At 44.8% G+C, this 21847-nt stretch overlaps 1 protein-coding gene across 1 annotated transcript in view; it reads right to left on the bottom strand.

Moving 5' to 3' along the window:
* Positions 1-21847, bottom strand: part of LOC139305193 (pleckstrin homology domain-containing family A member 5-like) — a 176108-nt gene that overhangs the window by 46867 nt on the left and 107394 nt on the right. The window contains exons 4-7 of the mRNA XM_070929141.1: positions 19433-19516; positions 11487-11540; positions 4534-4711; positions 1007-1111 (exon numbers count right to left, since the gene is read on the bottom strand). Coding sequence (XP_070785242.1) covers positions 1007-1111; positions 4534-4711; positions 11487-11540; positions 19433-19516 — 421 coding nt within the window. The remainder of the gene's footprint in view (positions 1-1006; positions 1112-4533; positions 4712-11486; positions 11541-19432; positions 19517-21847) is intronic.

Raw genomic sequence — 21847 nt, 5'->3', positions numbered from 1 at the left:
ATGCGAAGCTGAGATGGAGGTTATTGACAGTGACTCTAACTGGGGTCTGAAAGCTGAGTTGGACAGTCTTTAGGGAGCTGGTCAGAGGTCCGTGGACCAATTGAAATATTGACCCCCAGTAGCTCTCTGTGGGGCGAAGGAAAATTGCTCAACTTGCAGTGAGTGGGCGGAGAGCTAATGAAAGAACAAGCTGAGCCTCGAACTAGGTTAGCTAACCCTCAGTCAAAGCCCCGCAGCAGGAACAGGATCTTCCCATTTCCTTGGGTTCCGCAAGCACTTTGGCAGCAGCAGGATTCAATATGTCCCCAACTATGATGCTGAAAATATTAGTTGCCATTTTGGCGGTCATCTTTCATGGATGTTGCTAGGTAGCCAGTTATGTTAGGTATGAAGCTGACGTCCAAGTTGCTGTCCCACCGTCAAATTGGCCGTCAATGAGCATAACGCCAGAGTTTCTGAACCGCAGACCGCGATTTCTTGAAGAGGTCTGGAAACAGGCCAAGCGTTACCGGCTTTGGTCAAAAGTTCAGGCTGAAAAGGAGTCTTAGGGCCGTACCGGTCTACATCAGGGGAGCTAAGGTGGAGCCAGTGAACAGTTTTAGGTTCCTGAGAGTCAGCATCACGGTTATCACACACCTCTAGCCTGGTTAAGAAAGCTCAGAATGTATTTCTTGAAGAAGACTTAAGAATGCAAACATTCCCGTGCCAAGCGACTTTTACCGAGGAGCAATAAACTTTTGCGCAGAGCCAGGCTCGCTTTTCCCCCCCTGCCTCCAGTCTGCATGATAAGCTAGGCTAACCATGTCCTGACTATAAGCTCTGTAGCGAACGTACGTTCATTTAATTATATCGACTGGGATTCATTGTGGTAACAAAAAAATAAATAAAACATGAAAAATTCCAAATACGGCGAATAATAATAATACTACTCTCTATGCACTGTATGTTCATCCATGTCCATCCACACAAACTCAAACACATCCCATAAGCTTTAAGTTGAATGTACCTGTTTGTAAAGCCAGTTGCTCTTGACCACCGGCGCATTGGGGTTCCTCTTGATGGAGTTGGACCTCTTTCCAAAGTTGTGAATTTTTTTGGAAGACCTAGAGGGCTGTTGAAACGCATGAGTGGGTTATATTGCATATTACATCATAGATATCAAAATGCACATTTTTTAATCAAATGAGGCACACAGAATGATTTTGAAACATTTCTGAAAAATAAACGAACAAACAAAAAAAAAAGATTGCGCTTGGGAGAGCTCCAGAGATACAGAGACAGAGAGAGAGAGAGAGAGAGAGAGAAAATAACCCGAAATATCAGCTTTTCTTCCCTGCATCTCGACATGCGACAATTTGACATGACAAGTGTTTGGTGCGCTGGTTTGTAAAGAAGCACGTATGCTAAAACAGCAGCTTTTCCAGCGGCTATAAAAAGCGACAACAGAGGCAGATGTATTCAGCTCATTAAACAAAGCGCATTCCACATCCCCCATACATCACGGCTCACTTACTGAAGGCAGCACTGCAGCATAAAAATCTCTTTCGTGTCAGTCAAGAGCAGAAAGACACAAGGAGCTCTTTGATCAAGTCTAAGCGGAGGACAAATAGGATGGAATTACTATTGAACCGTTTACCACATTCATTCTCTGGACTTGAACACAAGAGACTGAAGTCGGCATCCTGAGTCCAGCATGGGGTTAGGTTGAGGTTTAGGCTACTAAATCCTTGGGGGCTATACACATTTGAGGCACATTCGTGATTTTGGGCTGTATAAATACAAAATGAAGGTAAAAGGTTTGGTTACATATCAAGAAGTAAACCTCCTGTCTTACGCTTCGAGTCACTGTTGACTTTTTCTGCAACCTTAACCGAGTGCTTTGGGTTGCATAAACGCAACCATGAAAAATGTTAATCACGTTGCACTTGCAATTGTTCAATTCATTATTCATTAAAAAAAAAGCTTCTTCGTTATGTTGTTAGTTGTTGTTCTATGTTCTTTCCACTAGACCGACGATGTTGGGTGATGAGGTCTGGCTCGCAGTCGGCGTTCCAGTTCATCCCGAAGGATGTCGGATGGGGTTTGAGGTCAGGGCTTTCTGAAGTTCAAGTTCTTACACGCCAAACTGGGAAAACCAGTTCTTTACGGAGCTGGCTTTGAGAATGGTTGCCACAAAGGTGTAAGTCCACTATTTTTTTCTGAAAATAGCATTGTAGCATTAAGATTTCCCTTTACTGGAACCAAGGGGCCTGGCGTAATGTGCACAACAGCATGTGGACAGAGGTTGGCCGTATTGTGACATTCAAACCCACATATTTGCTGCGGCACGTGTACTGACAGGAACCAGGAAGAGAGATCATATTCCTCCTGTAAAGCTTCGCTGCACTGGCTCCCTGTAAAATCTAGAATAGAGTTTAAAATCCTTCTCCTGACTTACAAAGCTCTTACTGGTCAGGCACCATCATATCTTAAAGAGCTCATAGTACCCTATTACCCCACTAGAGCACTGCGCTCCCAGAATGCAGGGTTGCTTGTGGTTCCTAGAGTCTCCAAAAGCAGAACAGGAGCCAGAGCCTTCAGCTATCAAGCTCCTCTCCTGTGGAATCGGCTCCCAGTTTGGGTCCGGGAGGCAGACACACTCTCTACTTTTAAGAGTAGGCTTAAAACCTTGCTTTTTGATAACACTTATAGTTAAGGGCTGGCTCAGGCCTGCCTGGACCAGCCCCTAGTTATGCTGCTATAGGCCTACACTGCTGAGGGACTTCCCATGATGCACTGAGCTTTCCTCCTCTCCCTCTTCATCTTTGCACATTCATCACAGTCCAATGCATGTTACTAACTTTATTTCTTCCCCGGAGTTTCTTTGTGCTTTGTCGTCTTGCAGGTTGCTGTGGATCGTGGTCCTGGTATGCCTGGGTGCTGCTGCCGCCATGGGCCTGCCTGACTCTCATCACTACAGTTATTATGTTTAGTCGTAGTTCTGTTACTATTAAAGCTACTATTATTAACCTCAGCTAGTATTACAGCTGTAACTATTATCATATCATTGTCATATTTCCAGTATCATTATAATTATAGCTTCTATTTCTACTGCTAGTGCTGCCATACATCTCTGCCTGTCTGTCTGTCTGTCTGTCTGTCTGTCTCTTTCTGTCTGTCTGTCTGTCTGTCTGTCTGTCTGTCTCTCCCTCTCTCTCTCTCTCTCTCTCCCTCTCTCTCTCTCAAACCCAACCGGTCAAAGCAGATGACCCCCCCCCACCTAGAGTCTGGCTCTGCTCGAGGTTTCTGCCTCTTAAAAGGAAGTTTTTCCTTGCCACTGTCGCCAAAGTGCTTGCTCATGGCGGGAACTGTTGGGTCTATGTAATAACATTATAAAGAGTCGGTCTAGACCTGCTCTATTTTGTAAAGTGTCATGAGATGACTTTGTTGTGATTTGGCGCTATATAAATAAAATTGAATTGAATTGAATTGAATATTTATCCCTATAATCAAGCTTTATTGTGTGTGAAGTGGTTTACTTTGGCACGGGTTCGTTTGGTGGCAGAACTTTTAAGCAAAGGGAAAACACGCACAACTTAATAATTTACACTGCAGAATATCCTCAACGTCTTGTCTGCAGTTTTTTTTTTTTTTTTAACCTTTTTTCCTAAAAAGCATCTTCTTCAATAGGCTGTGTGGTGTCTGTGTGGTGTTCTTTTTCTTTTTTTTTAAAGGTTTCTCAAGGCAAGGCGAGGAGCAGGGCCCGGACAGCTCGGTTATAAATAATGACTTCTCATGAATACATGAAGCTATGCAGTGCTATACTTTCTTTGGCCAGTGTAAGCAGAAGTAATAATAGTATAAGCATCACTTATTCATGAAAAGCACCCATGCATATTTATTTCCTGCGTGTTTGCGAGGTTTACTAAGCATTTATAACCGGACACGCTGTTCAATCTAGCGGCGCAGTGACCCGTGGCGATGACACGCCGGCTGCTGATACAGCTTCGTACTCCCGTTTCTCCAGCCTGAATTGAGAGGTAATGACAACATGGACACATTCCAGGACAGCCACTGAGTGCTGGGAGTCGATGAGGACTCAGCATGTTAGCATTATAAATGGCCTGAGGGACACCACTTTATTGAGGGATTTCCCCGAAGGCAGAGGCGGCGGAGGAAAAGTCTGGAGCTCACCAAAGTAATTAGGATTCATTCTGGGAATCCTGAACGTATGTACCAATTTTTTTGTCAAATCAAAGTACTAAAGTAAAGTATTCAACTATCCAGAAAACTCAGACCTGCTAGTGGCACTAGTAGCAAAGTAATTTGGATTCATCCTCTGAGGAACATAAAGATTTCATGGCAATCCATCCACTATGAAAAATACATCACTCTCTAATGCTAGCCCAACAGCCTTATCCACCGTAGTTAGCCTCTGTGTGCTAATGATGCTTGATAAATGTCATGTCATGATGAGCCCTGAGCTAGAACGGTGATGAAACTGCCCACCGGAGCTATGCTTAAGGTTTAAGGCACGTTTGGACGGAGACTGACCCGTGTAGATGAAGTGGAGGTGGTGGTGGCGGCAGTAGTGACGGTGGTGGCTGGGCTGCCAGGGAAGGTGCTGTAGTCGGAGCCACCCGTGTAGTTTGATGCCTCGCTCATGGTGCTCATGGGACGTTCCTTCTTGTCACTGCTACTGCCCTGCTCTGACGAAGCCTTAGGAGCCAGCCTGTCACAGGGCGAGAGACATAGAGAGGCAAAGAGAGAGAGAGGGAGTCAGTCAGACCTTTGACCTCTGTATAAAGAAAAATTTGTAAGAGCAAGGAGGTGTTACCATGACTTCAGTTTTGCTTTCACTGTTTTCTTTTTTTACGATTTGTAATTTTTCCTATTTTCAAAAAGCTGTAAACATGCACATTACATAGACTAATAACAGAGCGCTGCAGGGGTGACGTATTTTTGTAGGCAAACCCGGAAGTTAGCGTTGCCCCTGCTTCCCTCGACAAAAAGCCAATGGGATTCTTCCACGGGATTTTGGATTATTGCAGAAAATAAACTTTATGACACCTGCACGTTTTGTTCAGCGAGATAATCTTCACTAATGAACACCACTTTTAGGATTTTTGAAGCGTAAATGGAATCGCCAGAAGTAAAAAGCTAACGTTAGGCTATAAACAAACTACACCACGGTCGCAATATGTCAACGTCACCACCGCTGAGCTTCACTTTTAAGAGAATGTAGATAGATATAGATATATAGACAGATAGATGTAGAGGATAAACACAACGAGGCTGTGAAGATGAAGATGTTTAATGTCCGCGACAACCTCTGTAGTCTCATTTAGCCGCCTGTTAGCAACCGCCTTTTTTAAGACGCGTAAAAGATTCAAAATTCACGTACCTACTGGCGTATTTTATGTTGTAGAACAAATCGTTGAAATCTCTTAAGCTTAAGCTTGCATATCAGACATCTGACCAAAAACCCATTGACTTCGAGAAGAGGGAACCAGAAGCGTAAAAATGCTGACTCATTTCCGGTTTTTAGGGACTCATTCCTGCAGCACTCTATAGCATACTAGAAAATAGTTCCAAAGGTTATATAATGCTAGACATCATAAAAAAAAGAGAGAAATGAATAAATTATAAAAAAAAAAAAAAGCAATTACAAATACAGCAGAGGTGTTACAGAGGTGAGCTGCTGGTTAACAAAGCCAAGTCAAGTCACGGTTGATTGGGAGTCCAATATAGGAAAGAGTGGAATTTCCTTGATCCGTTCAATCACCTTGGACCACTCAGACTGACCACTGATTACTGTCCACTAAATCTGCGATCTGAGAGTGTCCAGTTTGGTGCCTTCAGGATTGGATCTTTGCTTTTTGCAGATGAGGAAGCTCTGCGGGCGTAGACCTGGATGCAATGCATAAGCGGCACGGATGTAAGCTGAAATGTTTTCACTTGGCCAAAAGCGACCACATTTAAGGAGCACACGCTGCCTGTCGGTGTGACTGAACTACAGAGGTGGTAGGTGTGAACGTGCCCTTTGGGTGAAATAGTTCATTCAGTTGAAATAATTGGTGAATATGTGCCGGTGGATCCGTGTGTACGTATGCGTGTCTGTGCTGTATCGTAACTGATTGTGCTACACAGACGACAGAGAGGAGTCGCTAATCTCAAAGGCGGAATCTGTCTCCATGAAAATCCAGCCAGCAAATCAGCCCCCCCCCCCCCCCCCCCCACCCTCCCTCAATCTCATCAAGCAGACCCTATCTTCACTCTCTTAATGACACACTATCTCTGTTAGGGCCATTAAAGCGAGGGAGGATGAGAACAAGCGGAAGGGTTGAGTGGCTTGAGTGAGCGTGAGCAGAGAGGGAAGCGACGGAGGGCCGAGAGCCGGAGAAACCGAGATAAAGAAAGTGAGAATGTGAGGGAAGGGAGTTGGTCGCATGAATCACGGCTATTATTCTCGGGGTGTCACCTCTGATGTATGCCTTCACGTCCGACCAATTTAAATGGCCTGCCAACTTGGCCTGACAAATTGTACCAGCTCAAAGTTTTTTGCCCCCAGTCGAGTCGAAGGACAATAGCTAATGTGAGAAAAAAGAAAGTTCAAGGTGCCTGAGTCTGATTAAGACTACCGCACGGTGACAGCTTTATCTCTGCTCCCAAGGTCAGCAGAATATAAGCAAAGCGCGCCAATGAAACTCGTTGTCCATGTTGTTATTATTGTCGACGGCACACAACGCACAAGGTTTTTTTATTACGTCTGCTCGGTGGAGTGCAGGGTCGTAAATGTGAGGGCCTGGGACTTCTGCCAGTCCCTAAGATAATACTTAACAGTCTCTGGGCTGGTGATCTGGTACACAACAACACTTTTATAGAGGCCTTACTTTCACGGTTCTAAAGTTATACCTGGAGACAGAAGACGAAAACAAACATTTGCTAGTGTCAGCAGCAACAGCCTGTTTTCAATGATGAATTGGACCTGGCCAGGGTCAGCCTCTATTTCTGTTTAATCGGCTTTAAAATCTGTCGTTTACAACTGCTTCAGCTACTTTCTATTCTGTGTCTGATTTTACAGTTTAAGTTAGTTACAGATGACTTGGTCCAGATATCTTGGCCAGACTTTCAAACGGATAGTCATAGTCAGGACCGGATGATTCCTTCGATTCTTTGATAACCCCCTGGCTTTTCCTTCAGGGAAGTGCCACGATCAGGCCACAATTTCAACTTACAAAAGCTTTGGCCCATGACTAGGTATGTCAGAGACTAATGGCTGATCATCGGTGTCCTAGACTTACAAAAGCTTTGGTCCATGACAGGGTATGTCAAAGACTAATGGCTGATCCTCGGTGTCCCAGACTTACAAAAGCTTTGGCCCATGACAGGGTATGTCAAAGACTGATGGCTGGATGTTATGTGAGTATTGCTTTATATATTCAAGATCCCTTCGTGATGGATTTTGTTGATCCCTGTCTTTTCCCTCTTGTGCCAACATCAGACCAAAATTGCATATATATATATATATATATATATATATATATATATATATATAAGCATATTCATAGGCCGCAGAGGCTGAACCTTTTTGATTTTAGTGACTACATGGCCTTTTCTTGTAGTGTGACCTTCAAGACAAACTTTAAATGTAATGATAGATTGATAGAATAGCAAAATCTACTCTATGTTGTTCATCACTTGTGGGATTTTAGACTTCTAGCCTTGATAAAAATTTGATGCTGATCACAACTCCACATCTGTAATTAATGAGCACAAATAAATGCTCATCATTTATTAGTAAGTATGCCATGTGAGTGTAGCTGCGGCTCGAGTTGCCTGCCCGCAGGCTTTGCTTCATTAGTCATTAGTAAGATAAAACAGAATCCAAGTTGAGATAAGACCTGTTTCCTTTTTTTTTTTGGGAACTCATCAGAAGTCTAAATGATCTTGTTTGGAAGAAAAAATGTTCTGGCCAGACTCTGACAGCTATGACTACACCTGCACTCAGAATGTGGCCCCAACTTCCAGATACATACACAGGCTGGCGGTGTTGATAAAACATTGGTTGGTCTCCCAGGTGTATCGCCGGCGATCGTCCCACACACGGCCCCTGGCTGAAAAGTGGACTTGGAAATGGTCCTTTATATGTCCTCCACCACTACTCATAATAACTAGCTGTCTTACCTGCCTTATTAAGTCTTTGTAACATCATCATCCCCTCATTATTTGATGCTTTATTCTACACAGCTTCTATCTTCAATGAAATTACAGTTTAGCACCACTAATTCACATAACTTAGCACACTGCACTACAGTTCTGTACTTCCATTAAAATCAGTGTGCCAGATGGAGGGTAATTGGCACGCCAACCATTTAAATGCCTTGCAGCACATTAACAGCTCTTCTGTATTCTACGCTGACAGCTCTGATAATCTCCTTTGCCATACTTCAGCCTACTCAGCAACATGTATTCCCCTGAAGCCAAATGGGAAACCCCAACTCTGCAAATCAAATGTTGACTAAACTCACTTATCAAATAGAAACATCAATTTCTTGTCATTTCAATACATAAAATATATTTAATTTTTTCCTTTTTTTTTTTTTAAATGACCACTTGATAAGCAGATACATTTATTCAGAGGGTTTAAAAAAATCAATGGCTTGTTTTCCACCAATCAAAGTTCTTTGCGGTGCAGGATATCAGAGCCCTAATGTCATGAATTTTTAAAAAGGAAATTTTGTAGAGCATTGGATACTCATAGCAGCCATCCATCCCTCAGTTTGGCAAAAGCACTTAAGGCAAGTTAGCTTGTCACATTTAATGCTTAGCTCTTAACGGGGGGTAAATTACTAATATTAGTTGAGGGAGCCGCAGCGGTGAACTTAAGTTATGGTTAATTATGCCTTTTAGAGTAGTTTAGAGACTTGTGGTGCCGTCTGTTTGCTTTAATTACAACTCTGATTCTCAATTCAAACTTCACAGAGAACTTCAAGTTGACATCAAACTAAATGCCAAAAGGCAGTTTCCACTCCTCCTGCTCATATGCACACACATAAACACGTCTTTAGGGCTTCAGAGAGGATTCTCAGAGTCATCCTGGGCATGGGATATCCACAAGTTCTAAGCCAAAGGCAGCTGGACTTGCTGTAGATTTCTTCGAAACTTTCCACCTCTCAACTGACCAGGCTTCCTCAGGTCCGACTGACTGGTGGGGAGTTGGTAGTAAATGGACTTGGAGTGTAAGAACATGCTTTAGGTTGTGTTCAAGCAAATTTAATCTGTATGATTGAATCTGTTTGATCCGTATGGTCATTTAGAAATTGATGGCCGCTGACTCTCAAGGCGTCAGTATGCTTCAAGCGAAGTGCTTGTCAGATTGTCAAACAGTGTCTGGGGGAGGGGGGGCAGGGTTGCATCCAAGCACCAACCTTCGGCCTGAAAACTGTGCAGAAGTGCCTTCAACCTGCATTTTTTCTAATGACCAGCGGGGGGGGGGGGGGGGTATCTGATTGTATAGAAGTCTATGAGAAAGTGACCCTGCTTCTCACTTCATTCAGTACCTCTAAACATTTTCGGCTTTCTGATTGATCAGCAACTGAAAAGACAATGGATAGTGAAAATCCAGGGACATGGAACATGAAACCTGCATTATTATGCAGCAAAGAAGTACAGCCTAAAAAGGACCAAAGAGTGCTATGCTGTATTCGGAGGTACACGGCTACATGTTTAAATCTCTTCTTACTGACTTTAACCGCGTGAGCTCAAGAATTCAGAATCAGAATACATCCATTATGAAATACTTTTCAGCTGAGCTGGCAACATTCACATGTACCAATATATCAATTGTGTGTGTGTGTGTGTGTGTGTGTGTGTGTGAGCAATGTCTGCAAGTGAAGGCATTTAGCCTTTAGGAAACAGAGAGCCATTGTTGCCAGAGGCGGATGTTCTGAAATTGCTCCCATTTCGCGGCTCTGTCAGTGACACTGAATTGCCAGCCAATTGACTGTGAGTGAGAGAGGAGGCCTTCACTCGCCTCCAGTAACAAGGGCCCCACATCTAAAGCAGGGTGACTAACACACACACACACACAACAAAAATCACCCACTGATCACACAGGCAATCTGTCCCCCCACCCCCCCCCCCCCCCTCCCTGCTTTTCTGCCTTTTCAATCCTTCCCACTGTCTCATCTCGTCTGCCTTTTCATCTTTCAGTCGCGCGGTTATCTTAGCCTTTATTAACCTTTCCTCCATAAACCCTTTCCCTCGCCTGCTCTGTTTATTCGCACTTCAGTGACTTGCTGATGAAACCGGTTTGCGCGGCGCAGGGCCGTTCCTCGGCCGTCTAAGCGGGATCAGAGAGCTCTGGAATGAAATAAAATTTGCCCTGACTCATGAAAGGGCATTCGTCATTGTGGTAACACCGCACTGCTATTACAATCAATACTACTACCGCTAAACAGGCAACGTTAACGCCATCCAGGGACTGTATCTGACTAGTAACTAGAGCGGAGGCAATCGTTGATGTGATCGACATGGGATCATTTGATAAAAGAAAATTAGGAGCGGAGGGATCTCCAATGCTAAATGACACCAGTACTCGATCGTGTTCGCCTTAGCTGTGGAGATAATGTAAAGGTTATTTCTTAGGAATGGAATTCTCTTTCTTTTCTGTGTCTGGATTCGATCACACACAGTTCACTATGAGACAATTTAGCAAGTGAAACACGAGCGTGTGGTCACAGTGGCACCCTGACACCTGATTTCATTTCATCGTTTCAGGGGTCCTAAGAGCCACTGCTGAAGGCAAAAAAAAAAAAGAAAAAAAAGGGATCTCATTTGATTTGGAATGCAAGGAAAAGGCGTTAGCTCCTATTAAATGCCACACAGGGCTGTTATTCAGAGGGGAGAGCCTGTAGTATGCTGGGGACACAAGTCGTGACACATACACGTTTGTCATCCAGAACATAATTTCGGCATTAGTGCTGCACAGCGGCTCGCTTGGCAATTCATGCAGGGTCTGAAATAACGCTAGTGTAAACAACAAGAGGAAGAAAAAAAGAATTCTCAAACGGAGGGATGAAGCCTTGAATTAAAGATGAATGGCGCTGGAGACAAAGCTGGAAGAGGCGTCCTGACCTTTTTGAACCAACTGTGTTAGTCGTGGCTTTTTTCGTTAGCTAGCATGGTGGGGTTTTCGCCAATTAGATTTGACTGAAACGAATGGAACAGCTGGACTTGTTTGCCGTCTTACAAAGTCACATGAGAAGATCAATATAACCTGTGTGGGTCCAGGACAAGGTTTACCTAGTTTAGCACAAAAACTGGCTGGGGGGGTGGACTACGAGCCAAGTCTTCCAGTAACTCTTTCACTTGTTATAGTACGCAAACTAATGTTCGCGTCTTCATTTTGAAAGAGCAATAGCAAGCGCATTCAGAACATCAAGGTTAAGATAGGGCAAGCCGAAGCCAAAGCAGCTCTTCCAGTGATGTGAGGGGATCATTACCTGGTGAGAGCCTCTAGGGGCTTGTCAGGGTGGACAAGCTGTCCACAATTCATGCTAGAAACAGAACAAGGGAGGGGGAGAGAATGACAAAATAATAAGAACTTGTGACTTTGAAATTAAAGGCGGAATGAGTAGGATTTTCTTAAAAAAACAAACAAACAACGACATATATATGTAGGCTCATACAAAAACTAATGCCTGTATTTTCTTATTTTGCTGTTTGGGACGTTTCTGGGCGTCAACCTTTGGGCAGTTGGTGTGTAGCCCTCAGCAAATAACAGTGTACAGAGTGTAAGAAGGTAGCGATTAGCCAGATGTAAGCCAAGAGGAAGCTACGACCGATCCTTCTCATTCTGCCTTTAAATTCTACATGAAATAAATAATGGCAGAACAAACATAAAACAGTGCATGAATGAATGTAGTTCTCACGTCGCTGGATGTGAGGTCAAGTCAAATGAAGCATCCCCTGTCGCATGTGAAAACAGGAAGCTTTCGTGGGTCCCAACCCAAAACTCTTTGTAATTCTAAACACCAATCTACCAGTGCCTTACTCCAGGCAATTCTCATCATTAATTTAAGGCCACGCTATTTTTTTTTCCATCAGCTTTCCCAGACGCGGCTTTGATCAACCCATCAGTCCACCATCGTCCTGTTTTTCTCTCTTCGCCTCTCTTTCTTTCAGATTTCCAGTCAGTCTCGCGCATCTGTGCGTTAACTTTTTTTTTTTGTTGTTGTTCGTCAGACAACTGGAGATTTTGCAAGCGGAATCTGTTAATAATTAAGTGAGGAGACAGACGGAGGAAGCAGGGAAATAAAAAGACGTGGTGTCAGGAAGGGTCAGAGCTGTGCCAGAGGAGCTCGACGCGTCTTTGAAAACGCCTCCTTCTAAACTTGTTAGGATGGGGAGAGCGGTAGGCGATTAACAAAACATCAGGGACATGAGCAGAACAAGATATTAGTGGGTTGAATATATCACAAAACAGGGGAAAAAAAGGAAACTAGAGAGCCATTAATAAAAGCAAGAGCTGCAGAGGCGTACGGTACATCCTAATGAGATGAGAGGAGGAAAACTTCCCCCGGGGGATGAAAAGCAACTTTCTGGATGTGGGCTTTAGGAATCTCTTAATTTAAACTTCTCCTCAGTGAGTGACATTTGAATAGGTGAAGATCTGTGGAGCGCTGACTCCCATTAAATAGCCTCAGGCATTGCAGGAGGATAAATCTAATTTGTAATAGGGACATGTGAAGGGAATAGATGGTTAAGAAGGGGAGGGAAGGAAATGTATTGCTAATATTTATTTTGAATTGAAAGTAACAAAAAGGATTTTTGGAGATACATCAGAAATATCCCCTTAATCTCGAAGCGTCTGATTGGACAGACCAGTGTCAGGGTTTGATTGACAGCTGAGCCAGCAGGGGCAGGGAGAGAGAATGCAGAATGGTGCTGGCTGAACAGCATCTGAAACCCCCTCCCTTCACACCTTTCTGAAGTCGGAATTTCTTTTTGGGGGGGGGGGCTGCATCCGACAATTTCTGAAACTTACTGACACCAACAATAAGATGTTAATGTCTGGCCAATGGCTTTACACAGCCATTGGCCAGTTTAGAGGAGGCGAGAACGTAAGCAGGGTTCTCTATGACGGCCATCTTTTCTTTGCGCCTTCCAAGTGTAGCCGTTTGGAATGACTTTTCGAGCTTACCCCTGCCTTTGGTATAGCTTACAAGCCCAGGACAACCAGTGTTTTGTTAGTAGTGCTGCTGACGTATAAGGATCCCACCATTTATCTGTTTAATATGCTACACCTGAATAGCTAAGTAGCTATCTAACCTGCAAACTGGTGTTAGCATTGTAGTTTTCCCAGGTGGATGTTTGGCAACGCGAGTCATGGGTCTATGCATGTAGATATGAAGGAGACATTAGCTGGACGGCTAACGCGGGCTGTAGTTTTTTGTTGTGCATCTCAGGCTACTGTCTGGTTGGTGAATGGAGATGTAACTGCTTGTAAAATGAAATTACTGGATTGTCTGCATGACAGGAAGTTTTATGTACCCCTATGATTGAGTATCGCTCTTCGATAAAGTTGGTGGACTCGTAAAAGGCACAATAACAAAATGAAGAGTCCACAGCCGCGCTATCAGGTCTTTGTGGCTATCCTTAAATGGTAAATGGTCTTCACTTATATTGTGTTTTTCAACCTTAACGGTTCCCAAAGCTCTTCCTCGCTCACCCAGTCACTCACTGACGGCTCCATCAGGCGCAACTTAGGGTGTTCAGTGTCTTGCTCAAGGACACCACGACTTGTGGACGAGGGGAGCCGGGGATCGAACCCCAAACCCCCTCTACCCTGCTCGCCCTCCTGTGTGGCAGTGCTAACTAAATGCTCATGTCAAGATGCTAATATGCTCACAATGACAATGCTGACATGCTGATGTTAAGCCGGTTTAATGGGAAACTGAGTACAGGATGTCCAGGTCCCATCAGAGCTGTTCAGGCCAGGTAGTTCTGGTCCGTTGAGTCTCAGTAAAGCTTTAAGGCCTTCTTCTGCCTCAAGGGGATTACTGAAAATCATTGAATGCAGTGCACATGTGGAGGCATCCCAGAGGGCAGGCCGACTCATTCAAGTAATACTTGCCATCGATGTTCATTGTCAGTGGTCCGGGTCCAGATAAATGGGTGCCGAGTGTCGTGCTGAAAGTATTCTCTCCCTGTGCATTTATAGTTCAAGCAATTTTGCTGATTGGTTGGTCTGCTCTGATTGCATATGATTGCATCGGGGTTCTGATATCATCTGCAAATATGCACATAATTTCTTTTTGTTGTTTTGGGATTTGGATATGATTAATAACCATGAAATATCAACAGCGCAAAGCCCAACAGTGTTGCACTTGACTGTCTTGTGTGTCTTGGCTGATTTGAATAAACAGCAAGCACAAACACAACCTTCCACGACGGTTCCACCATCTTTGCGTTGTGTCTACCTAAAGGAGGGTCACTGACTGGGCCAGTAGCACATGTGCTCAGTGGCCTCTCTTGATCAATAGGGCCTCAGCTTTGGCCGGCACAAGGGCAAGGCCAAACAGTTTGATGAGTGTGCGAATGCCTTCCGATAAAATATGAAAATGTAGCATTTTTAAAGTAAGTCTGAACATGTTGATCTGTCTCCAAATGGGAAATCTAAATGTCTGCTCCTTGCGTGAGACTGACTGACAAAAAGAGAGTTTAATGCCAATTTTAATGAAGCCACCAGAGAGTAAATAGTCTCGATACTTCAAACGCACACCAGAGAAAAAGGAAGACATGAAAACGTGGTCATAAAAGGGTGAGCATTCCCTGTGCAGTCACATTCGGCGGCTTCGTAGACTGCAAACCAAACAAGGCTTTCATTTTTTTGCAGTTCCTCGATGATCACTTAAACCACCTCTGTGGTGAGCTGGGTTAAATCTGAGGAGCTGTCAATGCAATTCATTTCAACAGTCTTTATAGGCATGACATTTGATATGTTGCTGCAAAGGCTGCAACGGGATCCTTGTTGGCAACTGTGCCCGTCAAAGTGCGTCCGCTAAAAAGCGAACGATCCCCACAGAGACAGAACTTATTGTTAAAGAGGGAGACCCTTTTTTGTTTAACCAGAAACATAAGTCTCGCTCCGAAATCTCGCAGGATGTGAGGTTGCTGCAGGAAGGTGAAGGAACGGTGTAAACGTGAGTCAGTAAGACATCGTAAAGGCTCCGGGTCCAGGCTCTGCTGAAGTCCTTCTTTAGTGGGACCAGGTCTTCTGCATACAGCAAGACCCTGGATTTCTGTGTCTTGAAGAGTGAGACCAGGTGTCTCTCTTAGACTGAGAAGATCCTGAGCCTGGGGGGGGGGGGGGCTCAGGGCTTGTGCTCATTTATTTTCATACTCATTTAAAAGTTTGAGAGAAAGAAAGAAGAAGTGAAGAGGCTTGAGGGCTCATGCGGCACTAAGACGCCTTTTACATTACGTCAAAAGCGGCCAGTGTGTGCCGTGCGTTCACAACACTGTGCGGTACCGAGGACACGTAATGTCAACTGTCTCTCGACTGTCCGAGCCCCCCAAAGTACAGCACCAGGCACGCTAGCCAGAGTCAAAACTGCTTGTGGTGTGATTCGCTTAGGCCACATTCAGAACCACCATTAGCCCAACATCTGGTGAGGCTCTAGAAATGGCAAAATCCCGAGTTTGTTTCGTTACCGGCTGTAATGAACTGTGCCACGAACGCCGAGCATCGCGTGTTTGCGCGTCAAATGAGATCCATCGTGCCCGCAGGTGACTTAGACCGAACCTCTGAAGAGAAAGCTATATTTCGCTTTCACCCGTCGTCTTCATGCTAGTCAGGGCGGAACAAGGTGAAACTCTCATTAGCAGCATCACCGCAGCTTAACATCTTTGGTTCCCTGTGACTTCCTCACCTCCTCTCTGCTCAACAAGTTTAAAAATACAAACCGTGCACACCTCATTTACATAACTTACACACACACACACACACACACACACACAGCACTCCTTAACAGGAGCAGCGTGACAGAAGAGATAATTGGGATGGGAGATGAATGGGGGGGGGGTGTGAAAGCGATGGAGAGCAAGTGTGTGAGAAAGAGAAAGAGAGGTGCTGCCACAGAGGGTGCAGCCCCTCTGAACTTGTTAGCAGTAAAGCAGTGTGTGTGTGAGTGTGTGTATGTGTGTGTGTGTGTGTGTGTGGTGGGGAGGGGTGGCGGTACTGCACAGTTCAGAGACGAGAACGGATTGAAATACCATCCTGACGACTCCTTTGGAGGTGGAGCGTGTAATTGGTGCAGTTTGTTTGTCTTTCTCAGAAGCTTCGGTCCTAAATTTCATTTCAGACCCATCATCCTGACTTTTTTGTTGTTTTCCAGTTTGTCTCCTGGGACTCGAAAGTAGCTTCTTTGTAAGAATTGTGTGTGTGTGTGTGTCGCCCACAGAATGGATCCCATTTCAGAGTTGATGGGTAGGGAGCATCCAGCAGTCAGTCATTCCGACAGCAGAGAGCGAGGGGGGGGGGGGACACTCAAAGAAATTTGGTGAGGCTGTAGCACCATACAGAGCTGCAGAGATACGGACAAGGAGGAGGCAAGGAGAGAGACAGACAGAGACATTTAAGAGACAGACAGCAAAAAGATGATCGAGAGAAAAAAACAAAAAAACAAAAAACAGAAGACGGATTAAGATGGACGGCCAGACAAAGAGATGCAAAGAAACAGTCTAATCAGTGGTGGCATTCACAGGCAAGGCTGGCCGACCCTCAGTGAGACACACACACACACACACACACACACACAACCAGCCTCAAACACTCAAAAGCAAGACAAGCGAGAGGGATTTGCAGTGTGACAGTGGACTGCAGCGCTGCTAAATCCTACACAGGCACTAACTTGACAACGGTGTCAAACAGTCCAGCATGTCTGCAGCTGAATCCAGAGCAGGAGCCAGAAGGGACACAAGGAGCCATTTCTCTTCCAGGGACAAGACGGCCGGCGGACATTTAAGGATAGTTCCGGTTCATTTCAGAATGACACGTCCACGTGTCAAAGTGTCCTTGAGCATGACACTGAACCCTACGTTACTCCCGATGGAGGCCAGCACCTTGCATGGCGGCTCGGTCGCCCTCGGTGTGTGAGTGGGTGAATGAGACCTGATCTGTAAAGCGCTTTGGGAACCTTTAGGGTTGAAAAGTATGGGAATGTAAGGGAAGTCCATTTACCATCTCTTGTGCAAAACGGTAGCAGGTAGACCACCGGACTGGGCCTCAGGACCAGCTGCACCTTACATGCATGGCATATCAATCAACAGTGGTCAGTGAAAACGTATTCACTTTTTTTCACCTTCTAGTGATATCACCTTGTTCCCAGATCTCAGCAGTTACAAAAATAAGAACCACGTTACAGCAGATAAAGTCAAGTCTAATCACAGCTTTCACAATCAGGAGTGGATCTGATGGATACTGTCCTTGATACTGTCGCTTGGACTCTACTGGATTTCTACTGTCGTTTCGCTGTTTACATGAGTTACCCATGGTCTTGTGTTACGCTATCGTTCATTCATATTCCTTCAGAACATGTGAAACAATGCAATGTGTTAAACTGCAGAATTTAGGTGTTTAGGTGTAAGTGTTATGACTTACTTTGAACATCAGAGATAGAGGGTATATTAGACGGAAAAAGACGGTATCGGTAGACACTCAAGGTTGCGGTATCGGTATCGGACATGAAAAAGCGGTATTGAGCCATTCCTAGTTGGGTTCGGGTTTTATTCAGGCTTTAAAGGTCCTGTGGTTTGGTATTGGGTTGAGGTAAAACAAAATCCACATTGGTTCAGGCTAGGTTGGTCCCTGTATGTACTAATCCCTCGCTAACACCAGAATCTTGTCGTGTCACAGAAACTCGAACGCGACGCCAACAAAAGCAAGAATCAGAGGAGGGATTTCTGGCCCAACTTCACCTCATTTGGTGCATTGAGACGGGCAAAACTTTACTCGTAGACTTTATTCGCGTTCCAGCTTGTGGCCTTCATCAAGGTCATCATAGGACACATTACAAAGGACATTTAAACAAGGAGTTGTGAAAGGCAACCGATCATATACGTCCACATGCGTATCAGCCAGTAGGGCACTTATGCACATAGATGGGCTGGGTATATGGTCAGGTGGTTTCAGGCCAATCATATTCCCAAACTGGTAGAGAGGCATGGGAAGGGGTCTTAAACCAAATTGTGCCTATTTATTGTGGCATTTTTAACAGATATTTTGATTTTTTGATTTACAAAAAGTGCCTCCAAATTCTAAAAGCTATAATTCTAAAATATTCAATAAAAAAATCTATTAAAATCACTCTCTTTATTGGGTCTTTTAGAGTCAGAGACACAGACCCAGAGCTGTTGGCCTGTGCACAGCCGCAGTGTGGATAAGGCGAACTGATCCTGCGCTTATTGCGGGTATAACAACCGCAGTCCTCTTTCTATTCAAGCGCCCACCGTCTCCGGGAAGCACAGACAACAACGCCCCCCAACAGAGAGGCTGGGGCTCGGAAGCCGGATCATAAAAACTGACTCTATCGTGATTATTTTGTGTCGCGAAAACCTGTGTTTTTGTGCTCTCAGTGTGGGCTTCTGTCAGCCGCACACTGGTGCTCTGTTGACGTCCTCGCAGCTGCACGGACACTCGACACGCTGTCCCTTGATTATTACATTCTGAGAGAGGACAGTCACGGAACAGTCAGAGCTCCAGTAAGGCCTACAGATGATCCATGTCGTCGCCCTGTTAAAGCCACATCAGCTGCTCCTGTGCGAAAAGAACTCAATGTTTTATCCAATGGTTCAATTTCAACGGTTTCATCCTGTAGCCCATTTGTTTACGTTCTGGCAAGTAGCAGTTCCTGTTCGCACTGAGCGGACAACAATCACCTGGGTTACTTTGTTACTGAAGGAACAGTTTGATTTTTACAAGGCAAGGTCTGAAGTTATAAGGGGGCACCTTTTTTTCTGGGATTTCTAAACGGATTTCTGGACACGTGTCCTCCATTGGCATTTGAGAACCTGCCACCACTGTAAAGAGTGAGTTAGTGGTGTGTGTGCAATGCACAAGGACACCTGGAAGTGTCTATGCATTAAACAAAGGGGAACTTTGAGAACTCTGGACGCTCAATGTATCTCATCCTCCTGTGGGTCCTGTCTGGTCCAATCAAAACTTCACTTGTATGTATGAACCAACCCACAACCAAGATCCACTGTCAAGTCTGGACCTGAGTGGGATTTTGGGGTCTGTCCAAGTCCCTCCAGATTAACATTCGCACGCTGTCACGGCTGCATGGACGGATCCGTGGAGAAGTGTTTCCACCGACTTTCAAATCGGCGCAGGAGCCAAAATGCAATACAGTGCTGTGTGGGCGTGTCGGAGTGCAGAGAGACTTACTGTTCATTTACGACAAAGATGCAGTTGTCTTGGGAGGGGGTGCCTGACACCGGGTGCTTACAGGTCACCTTCCGCTCATTGTGACTGCAGGGAGAGATAGGGTGAAGAGACAGTCAGAGAGAGAGAGAGAGAGAGAGAGAGAGAGAGAGAGTTCAGTCACTGCAAAAACAGCACAACAATTAAACATGCGAAATGGACGGAGAGCTGACTTTGCTATCAGCTGAAAAAGAGCCACCTCTGCATCATAAACCGGTAAAAACAAACAAAGTGGTAAATCAGCTCCCCCGGAGCGACAGCATTGCTGCACCTCAGGATCACACTCCAGATACAGACCGTCACAAACCTGGAGCCGTGGGTGACGCTGAACTTCAGCATAGTGTCCTGCGTGAAAAGCGGCTGCAGATGACGACAAGCACCCGCAGTCCCCTCCAAAATAACGGCGAATGAACAATCTCTTCTTCCAAAACACTGTACCCAGGCCAGTCCACAGCGGACTGGACAGTGTGAGAGACTTCAGGAGAACAACAGTTGACTCTCTCTCTCTCTCTCTCTCTGTCTCTCTCTCTCTCTCTGTCTGTCTCTCGCTCTCTGCCTCAGTGGCACTTCCTGTATCCCTTTTTCCTCTTCTCCTTCTGTCTTTTGTCTTCCTCCCCTCATCATGTTCTCTCTCGCCTTCATTCATTTTTCAGTCTTTCAGTTTTCGCTCTTTTCTTGTCTTTTCTCTCGTATATATACATATATACAATATATATATCTATGTGTGTGTATGTGGATGTAAACCCATTTATTTAGCTACTCTATTCAGAATGAGAGCCCTTTTCTTGTATTTTTCTCGTATAGTCTGTTTATAAGGAGGGTCCAACGTAAATACAAATGAGGCTGGGAAGGATCGAGCCCCCCTCCCCACCCCAATCATTTGGTACTGGCCCTTTGTGGTATCTGCTGTCGCCATTGCACACAGTCGTTATTTGTCTAAAATGTCTGCCTCCACCCCAAAACAAAAGAGATAGACGGTATATCCGTTTTTACTCAAGAGAGAAGCTGCTAGAGGTACGAGACTACATTGAATGAAAAAATGATTTTTGTAACTTCATTGAGGTCATTGGGGCCATTAGTATTATGGCTTTAGGCCAACATGCAGAAGAAAAAATGCTTTTTAAGAGAAGCAAGAGTTGATGTCTTCCACCTTGAAATGCCCCAATCTTAATAAAACTCACCCATCACAGTTTGATGCTTCTCACCATGACACACACTAAAAATCTGCATATCAGCCAAACAACAAGCTGAGCAGAGATTTTTTTTTTTTTTTACTCTCAGCTCTGACACCTGAGTTAGAATCCTTAAATAAACTCAGTCGGCTCTCGGGGGGGTCAGCATGTGTTGGCAGCAGATGGAGGCAGAGCGTGTGCACTGTTTTCACACCCACATCTGGGGGAACCAGATGCGCAGGGGCTGGAGGGAGTCAGGGAGGGAGGAGCAGGGGGGCCTCCTCCCTGTGTCTAATCTAACCAGCCGTGCAGCACCATGGAGCTGGAATTGCTCTGCTGCTCCAGTCCCCGGCAAACTGGAGGCGAGCCAGGCCAGAGGGCTGCAAAGGCCAGCCGGCATGGGCAAGGACACAGTGAGTTTAACACACACACACACACACACACACACACATACACAGAAATATGTGTATGTATTTGTGAAAGAAAAAAAAAGAAGAATCTAAAAGAGCACACTGATTGTTACACACTCCTGTCAAATACACAGACTTTTGGTTCAGAATAATGAAGAAAAAAAAGCGTCAGAGACGGAAACACCTGTGCCTCTGATAACAAGTCGGCAGAGCGAAGGAGCTGCCGCGTCATAAAAAAATGACACGTTTGTGAATAAACCATCAGGGCGGCTTTCAACAGGCTTTCAGCTCCAACTTAAAGCAGCATTTCAAACCAGAAGCATCATTACTCAGTTTCAGATACGCAGTGAGACAAATCACAGTGAGCGAGTGGACTCGACGTGAACTGTGCCTTCTCCAATTTTAACCACAGTCGCATCTCTGCCTGTAACTCCTGTAAGATGAGTCATGGCAGACACAAGTACATTTGCTTTTCATTATCACAGGGCAGATGTTTCAACATGAAGAGCAGAACAGGCAGCGCTGACGTGAAATGCTGAAAGATGACAGAGTTGGGTTTTTAACCGAGCTTTATCTCGACTGCAGCCCCTATTTTGAAGAAGACACACAAATCAAATGCGGCGTCATGCTTGAGGTCGCTTTTATCATTTTAACCAGTCCAGCTGAAATCATTTAGTCATCCCTTTTTGTAGTTAAAAACAATGTCAACATGTGTTTTATGTAATGTTACTATTTTTTTTAATCATTTCAAAAGAAAGAAAAAAACAATATATCAGAAATATCAGAAATGCTCCTTT

This window comes from Enoplosus armatus, chromosome 22 (assembly GCF_043641665.1).
Source record: "Enoplosus armatus isolate fEnoArm2 chromosome 22, fEnoArm2.hap1, whole genome shotgun sequence".
In the NCBI taxonomy this organism is placed as follows: domain Eukaryota; kingdom Metazoa; phylum Chordata; class Actinopteri; order Centrarchiformes; family Enoplosidae; genus Enoplosus; species Enoplosus armatus.
The sequence above is the reverse complement of the archived record's forward strand: the minus strand, read 5'-3'. Positions and strand labels throughout refer to the sequence as shown.